The sequence below is a fragment of the Hylobates moloch genome, unplaced genomic scaffold (assembly GCF_009828535.3).
Source record: "Hylobates moloch isolate HMO894 unplaced genomic scaffold, HMol_V3 SCAFFOLD_7, whole genome shotgun sequence".
NCBI lineage: Eukaryota > Metazoa > Chordata > Mammalia > Primates > Hylobatidae > Hylobates > Hylobates moloch.
The window spans coordinates 53,139,636-53,147,910 of NW_026652282.1; the positions used below are offsets into that span (position 1 = coordinate 53,139,636).

The 8,275-nt window shown below is 43.0% G+C and overlaps 1 protein-coding gene across 4 annotated transcripts in view; it reads left to right on the top strand.

Annotated features, from left to right (window-relative positions):
- The window catches only part of ZC3H12B (zinc finger CCCH-type containing 12B), a 444,060-nt gene that overhangs the window by 431,122 nt on the left and 4,663 nt on the right, over nucleotides 1–8,275 (top strand). For 3 of the 4 annotated variants that reach the window (XM_032757074.2, XM_058441403.1, XM_058441402.1), the window contains 4 exons: nucleotides 1,502–1,641; nucleotides 3,689–3,923; nucleotides 4,574–4,680; nucleotides 6,443–8,227. In XM_032757074.2, the coding sequence (XP_032612965.1) occupies nucleotides 1,502–1,641; nucleotides 3,689–3,923; nucleotides 4,574–4,680; nucleotides 6,443–7,863 (1,903 nt within the window). In that variant the 3' untranslated portion in view covers nucleotides 7,864–8,227. Of the gene's footprint in view, nucleotides 1–1,501; nucleotides 1,642–3,688; nucleotides 3,924–4,573; nucleotides 4,681–6,442 lie in introns of all 4 variants that reach the window. The other variant, XM_058441401.1, reaches the window with a different exon arrangement.

Below are 8,275 nucleotides of genomic sequence, written 5' to 3' on the forward strand. Positions count from 1 at the left end.
ATGTCAGAGCACTAGATACCATGCTAAGAGATCGTAATTTTCACAGCCAAACAAGGCACAAATCTAGTGCATCTTTTCCCAATTTATCTGCAAATTTTCCCTCTTCCAATTTCTATTTAAATGAATTCTGTTTGGCTTTTTAAGTTTTCACAATGTTTATTCCTATAAGTAATTCTGATAGAATTTCTTCTCCTTTATATCACGTTCCGATTATAGAAAGAATACTTGAATTTTTTTTCTTTTTAATAAAGATGGGGTCTTGCTGTGTTGCCGAGGCTGGTCGCAAATTCCCGGGCTCAAACAATTCTCCCACCTCAGCATCCCAACCTGCTGGGATTACAGGCCTGAGCCACCGCACCCAGCCAGGAATACTTGGTTTTTTGAGGATATTTTGGAATTAGAGGAAGAAAATAGATCACTTATAACCCTCTCACACAGAACAACAATATTTATTAATATTTCGATGTACTTATTTCTGATATTTTTTCTAAGCTTATACATAGGTTTTCTTTTACAAAATTGGTGTTACATTATATATAGTCTGTATTTTTTCTTTTCTCTTTCAGAATTATGAGCATTTCCTACATCTTAAAATTTTCATGAATATGATTTTTGTTGGTGCATTGTATTAAATGGATATATGTAATAAGAATTTTCAGTGAGCATTTATGTGCATATCTTTTTTGCTGTCGATGTTATTTTTGAAGCTTAATATATATGTGCTTAAGACTTATCCCCAATTAATACTCTATATAAACTTTAAACCTCTGGTAATACCTTTACTTTTTTCACTTTTTGTGAATATCTCAATCTTTGCAAAGAAAGTGGTAGGAGAAACAGAAAGAGAAGAGAGAAAAAGGAACTAGTGATAGGAGATAGCCATCAGGGCTGCAATAAATTGGGAGTTGTTACTAACCATCTGTGGCCTTGAATGAAGTTTGTAATAATAATGGCAAATTTGTAACAATTACATAAAAAATATCTTGATTTGCTCTTTAAAAAGCATGTTACTTGGCATTATCAAGAAAGTAAATGTCATGGCTGGCCGCAGTGGCTTATGCCTGTAATTCTAGCACTTTGGGAGGCCGAGGCAGGTGGATCACCTGAGGTCAGGAGTTGGAGACCAGCCTGGCCAACATGGCAAAACTCTGTCTCTACTAAAAATACAAAAATTAGCTGCGCATGTTGGTGCACACCTGTAGTTCCAGCTACTCAGGAGGTGGAAGCAGGAGAATCACTTGAACCCAGGAGGTGGATGTTGCAGTGAGCCGAGATCGTGCCACTGTACTCCAGCCTGGGCAACAAAGTGAGACAAAAAAAAAAAAAAGAAAAAGAAAAAAAAGAAAAGAAAAGAAGCAAAAGGAAGAAAGAAAGAGAGAAAGAAAGAAAAGAATGTAAATGTCTATTATTAATACCTTGGTACTAAGAAAAAGCCTGCTTCAGATATTTCTTTGCTATCTATTATCAATCTTCTCTCCTCTTATTCTGTATCTTCCTAAAGCCATGGGAATAAAGAAGAATTCTCCTGCAGAGGAATACAACTTGCTGTGGATTGGTTTCTAGATAAAGGCCATAAAGATATTACTGTATTTGTGCCTGCATGGAGAAAGGAGCAATCCCGCCCTGATGCACCAATTACAGGTACTGTGTCAAATAAGACATTTCTTCTTATCTAGCGGCAAATCTGGAAAGATAGTTTGGGGATGGTCCCAATTTAGATATTTATTTTTCAAAGTTGTTAAGTATATTTAAAGTATTTTTATTAAGCATATATTTGAAAAAAGATTCAAAGAAAGCTATCATTTTGTAGCATCTGACAGTTAAAGAAAACTTCAATTTGGCAAAAGATAAAGCACATAGTTTAAAAAAAAAAGGAGTGCTTTTCCATTTGACCATAAACTTCAGACTAAAGGGAGATGAATCTGGTTATGAGCATGACTAAGTTTTCAGGACAGTAAAAACACCATGGTGGACAATGGATCTCATTCTGTACCAAAGAAGTGATTGTGAGGTTTGCAAATTAAGGAATAAAATAGAGAGAGAGAAAAGTCCCACGGCAGTCAGAGCCAACTTATCCATGAGACACAGTAGGTCTGGCACCTAGGGCCAATGATATTGCTAAGGTCCCACGGAAATGTCTTAATTTGATTTTCTTCTCACATCAGAAGAAAAAATTGAATATAATAGCAATGCATGTATAATGATGTATCTAGCTGCGTTATCCTTGGCTTTATACCGAAGCAATTGAAAATGAAATTTTTAATATTTAATATTTATCTTCGTTTGAGACAGGGTCTCACTCTGTTACCTAGGCTAGAATGCCATGGTGTGATCATGGCTCATTGCAGCCTCTACCTCCCCGGGCTCAGGTTTTTCTCCCACCTCAGCCTCCTGAGTACCTGGGACTACAGGCATGTACCACCGCACCTGGCTAATTTTTGTATTTTTAGTAGAGATGGAGTTTTGCCATGTTGCCCAAGCTGGTCTTGAACTCCTGGGCTCAAGCTATCTGCCCGCCTCAGCCTCCCAAAGTGCTAGGATTACAGGCATGAGCCACCATGCCCAGCCAATACTTAACATTTCTTATGGAGGAAGGGGCCCAGGAAAGCAAAAATGCCTAAGGTTTTCAAAAGTCATGATGCAGTCCTAATGGCAGAGGGGTCTCTACATTCATTTACCACAGTCTTCTGAGCATCAACTGTTGCCTGATGTGCCTAAAGAGAAAGTCCCATGAATGACTGTCTGAGCTGTGTGTGAAGCTATTTGCCATCTGCTGAACAGGCTCTTGAGCCTCAGTCTGAGAATAGATCCTAGCCCTGCTCAAGGCCAGCCAGCAAGCTTTCTTGCCTCAGCAACTAGGAGACCAAAAGGAAAGGGGGTCAGCACTCAGTTGCTGTATCTTGATGTTTCACCCTAGTTTTGGCCTTCCCTCAGGCAGAAGCCAAAAATGTAAGTCCCTAGGAGAGATGCTTTAGTTTCCTCCTGGCAGACACATCCTCAGTACTTCCCTGTTAGAAATCAACAACCAAGGCCGGGCACGGTGGCTCACGCTTGTAATCCCAGCACTTTGGGAGGCCGAGGCGGGTGGATCACGAGGTCAGGAGATCGAGACCACCCTGGCTAACACAGTGAAACCCCGTCTCTACTAAAAATACAAAAAATTAGCCAGGCGTGGTGGCGTGCGCCTGTAGTCCCAGCTACTCGGAGAGGCTGAGGCAGGAGAATGGCGTGAACCCGGGAGGCGAAGCTTGCAGTGAGCCGAGTTTGTGCCACTGCACTCCAGCCTGGGCGACAGAGCGAGACTCCGTCTCAAAAAAAAAAAAAAAAAAAAAAAAAAAAAAAAAAAAGAAATCAACAACCAAAAAGCTGGTGCTTTGGCCAAAGGGCAAAAAAGCATCAAGAATGCTAAGATATCAGTGTCACTCTCACTCTTCATGGTAGTTTTTAAAACTCAGATGTCATCGAATCCAGTTCCTTCACCAAAAAGAAGACTGAAGTCCAAAGGGGAAGATGACTTGCCTAACGTCATAATCCAGATTGATATCACAGCCCGGAACAGGGCCTACTTTCCCTCTAAGGGCAAATAATATCTTCATCCAGTACCATCTTTTGCATTTTTAATATTGGGGTAATATTGTTAATTTCCAAGATGATTTCTGCTCTGTGGCATATAATCATATTTTGACAGATCAAGATATTCTACGAAAACTGGAGAAGGAAAAGATTCTTGTCTTCACACCATCCCGAAGAGTCCAAGGCAGGAGGGTTGTCTGCTATGATGACCGGTTCATAGTCAAACTGGCTTTTGATTCTGATGGCATCATTGTGTCCAATGATAACTACCGAGACCTTCAAGTTGAAAAGCCAGAATGGAAGAAGTTTATAGAGGAGCGGTTGCTGATGTATTCTTTTGTGAATGACAAGTACGTTTCTTTCCAGTAGGCCTATATCCAAGTTATCAGTAGGAATAGATTACATTTTAATAAACATTTACCAAACACTTACTGTGTATCATATATTTTGCTAGTTGCCACAGAGATAAAAGGATGAATAAGGAAAAGGACTCACCCTTAAGGGACTCAAAGTGCAGTAGAGGAGCGAAAGAGACAACCACAATGTTTTGTTATAAGAGCTACGGTTAAAATTTGTTTTTTAAAAATTGCTTTGTCTATGTGAAGTAATAGAAAAAGGCATCCCAGAGGAGACGACATTTCAGATCAAGTTTACAGATGGAGGAAAGGGGGCTGCTAGGCATGAGAGGTGAAGGGGACATCATGAATAAAGTTATGAAGGTGTGAAAGTGGGTAGCATGTTGGGAAACCAGCAGACATGCCAGTATGGCTCAAACATGTAGTTCATGGAAGAATGATGAACAGGGAAAATCATCCTTTCTATGTGATAAAGTGGCAACAAAGGGAAGAACTGCTAGATTAGCAGAGGATGGACTTGAGGCAGGAAGGGCAATTAGAAGGCTGTGACAATAGTACAGGCAAGAGGTAATGGAAATCTGAACTCCTAGTAAGGAGTAGGGGACAGAAAGGAAGGCAGTCACCTCTTGCTTACTTGCTTTCAGATTTATGCCTCCAGATGATCCATTAGGACGCCATGGCCCAAGCCTTGAAAATTTCTTAAGAAAGAGACCCATTGTTCCTGAGCATAAGAAGCAACCATGTCCTTATGGTGAGTACCTACGTACAAAACTGAGTTCTGTACCACTGGAAACATAAGGATTCTGTGAACACTTTTCTCTTCCAGGTTTCCCTTACAAATGGGAAATCCTGGCTTGTCCACTGTCTTTGAGTTAAAGTTTGTGTCTTCATGTACGCTGTTAGATATTTAAAGAAAAATCTTAGAAACTGAATGAGGAAAAGGTAGCTAGAATTGAAGGAAAGACTAGTTGTCACTTGTGACAATAGCACATGTGTTCTAGCTGCCTAAGTCCTCAACTATGTTGCTGGGAGCAGGGAAATGAAGAAACCTATATGGCATGTGGAAGTAAAACTGAGTTCGGCCCCAAGATGAACATGTGTCTCAGGCAGGTGACTGCACCCTCTTTCAATTAATACTAACTTTCCTTTAGATCTGTCCTTTCCAGTTTTTTTGTTTGTTTGTTTTGAGACAAAATCTTGCTCTGTCACCTAGGCTGCAGTGCAGTGGTGCAGTCTTGGCTCACTACAACCTCCGCTTCCCGGGTTTAAGCGATTCTCCTGCCTCAGCCTCCCCAGTAGCTGGGATTACATGATCCCAAGCCCAGCTAATTTTTGTATTTTTAGTAGAGACGGGGGTTTCACCATGTTGGCCAAGCTGGTCTCGAACTCCTGACTTCAAGTGATCCACCCACCTCGGCCTCTGAAAGTGCTGAGATTACAGGCATGAGCCACCGTGCCCGGCCCCTTTCCATTTTTTTTTAAAAATAAATATAGTTTTCTAGAGTGTTTTCATGCTCTTACCCCAGTCCCTCTGATACAATATTTATGCGCCTAACATTGCGACATGGGCTGCTTGATCTGAGGCTACTTTGAATGTCTGTTTTTTTGGATGATCATTTGTTTTGTGGGGTGTTTTGGTTTTTGTCCTCAATTAACATTTAAGTCACAGAGTACTTTCATATTCATTATCTCATTTAATCTTTACAATGACCTTATGATATAGGCATGATGATGAACTTTGTTTACAGAAGAGGAAAATGAGGCTCACAAAATAAAGTCACTTACCAAGGTCACACAGCTAGTAAGGGATGTAGCTGGAATTGAAATTCAGATCTGACTGGACTCCAAACCTGTGCTCTTTGCACTTCACTATGCTGCTTTCTGTTACTCTATGCTGCTTCAGCATGCAGATTATGCCTAGGCAAAGTTGTACATTATCGAAAAATTAAAACTGCTCAACTGCTCAGCTTTAGCTTTTTTTTTTTTTTTTTTTTGAGACAGGGTCTTGCTCTGTCACCTGGGCTGGAGAGCAGTGGCATGATCATGGCTCACTGCAGCCTTGACCTTCCAGGCTCAAGAATTCTCCCACCTCAGCCTCCTGAGTAGCTGGGACTGCAGACGTGCACCACCATGCCCAGCTAATTTTGTTTGTATTTTTCTTTACAGACGGGGTTTCACAATGTTGCCCAAGCTGGTCTCAAACTCCTGGGCTAAAGTGATCCACCCACCTCAGCCTCCCAAATTGCTGGGACTACAGACGGGAGCCACCGCATCCAGCCAGCTCTTAGCTTTTATGCTGCAATTTTCTCCATAGCTTTCCACTTTCTCTCTCCCATCACAGTGTATGATGCCTCCTTGGTGTTGTCTGTCTCTCATCTTTGTGGACAGTTAATTTTCTGCCTTTACCCCAAACAGTAAAACCCCAACCTGAGTGACCAGATTGTTACAACAGTTTCTGGCACGGAGGGTTCCATCACTGAGAGAGAGTCTTACCCCAAGGCATTATTTTTCAGGCAAAAAATGCACCTACGGCCACAAGTGCAAATACTACCATCCGGAGCGGGCCAACCAACCCCAGCGTTCGGTGGCTGATGAGCTCCGCATCAGTGCCAAACTGTCCACAGTGAAAACTATGAGTGAAGGCACCCTGGCCAAGTGTGGCACAGGGATGTCTAGTGCCAAAGGTGAGATAACCTCAGAGGTCAAACGTGTGGCCCCCAAGCGCCAATCAGATCCCAGCATCCGGTCTGTGGCTGTGGAGCCTGAGGAATGGCTGTCCATTGCCCGTAAGCCTGAGGCTAGTTCTGTCCCCTCGCTTGTGACTGCCCTAAGTGTTCCCACAATCCCACCCCCCAAAAGCCATGCAGTGGGTGCACTCAACACCCGTTCGGCCAGCAGCCCAGTGCCAGGATCCTCCCATTTTCCCCACCAGAAGGCCTCTTTGGAGCATATGGCCAGCATGCAGTATCCTCCCATCCTGGTTACCAACAGCCATGGGACCCCTATTAGCTATGCTGAGCAATACCCAAAGTTTGAATCCATGGGGGACCATGGCTACTATTCAATGTTAGGTGACTTCTCCAAACTGAACATCAACAGCATGCATAACCGAGAGTATTACATGGCTGAAGTAGACCGGGGGGTGTATGCCCGGAATCCTAACCTCTGTCCTGACAGCCGTGTGAGCCATACCAGGAATGACAACTATTCCTCTTACAACAACGTGTATTTGGCTGTAGCTGATACCCATCCTGAAGGCAATTTGAAGCTGCACCGCTCAGCATCCCAGAACCGACTTCAGCCTTTTCCTCATGGTTACCATGAAGCCTTAACACGAGTGCAGAGCTATGGCCCAGAGGATTCTAAGCAAGGCCCCCACAAACAGTCAGTCCCCCACTTAGCTCTGCATGCCCAGCACCCATCAACTGGAACACGTTCCAGCTGTCCTGCAGACTACCCCATGCCTCCCAATATCCATCCTGGGGCAACCCCCCAGCCAGGCCGTGCCCTGGTGATGACTCGGATGGATAGCATTTCTGACTCCCGCCTCTATGAGAGCAACCCCGTGAGGCAAAGACGACCTCCCCTGTGCCGGGAACAGCATGCCAGCTGGGACCCGCTGCCCTGTGCAACTGACTCCTATGGCTACCACTCCTATCCCTTGAGTAACAGCCTCATGCAACCATGTTATGAGCCAGTCATGGTACGGAGCGTGCCTGAAAAGATGGAGCAGCTTTGGAGGAATCCTTGGGTTGGAATGTGCAATGATTCCAGGGAGCATATGATCCCAGAGCACCAGTATCAGACCTACAAGAACCTCTGCAATATTTTCCCTTCTAACATCGTCCTTGCAGTGATGGAGAAGAATCCCCACACAGCAGATGCCCAGCAACTGGCAGCCTTGATTGTTGCTAAGCTTAGGGCTGCACGTTGATATGACATAGTACTTATTTCTTTATACAAATATGAATATTAGTACTAATAATACACTAATACAATAATTATAGTAACTAATAATTTGTGTTGCACTTTACAAGTTACAGTGTTTATATCATTTAAGCGCATAACAACCCTGTGAGGTACGTCTTACTAACATTCTCTTTTATAGAGAAGGAAGATGAAGGTCAGTGGAATTAAGTGGCTAGCCAGGGTCACACTGCTAGCAAATGACTAAGTCAAGACACACACCCAAGTCCTCTAAATCCAAGTCCCATGCCCCTTTGCACTGCACCATGCAGGTAATGGAGGACAAAACCCAGGGGGAGAGGTCTAGATGTAAGAAATCCCAGAGGATTCCATTACCAGAGTTTTCCTTTTCGTTTTTTTTTTTTTTTTTTTTTTTTTTT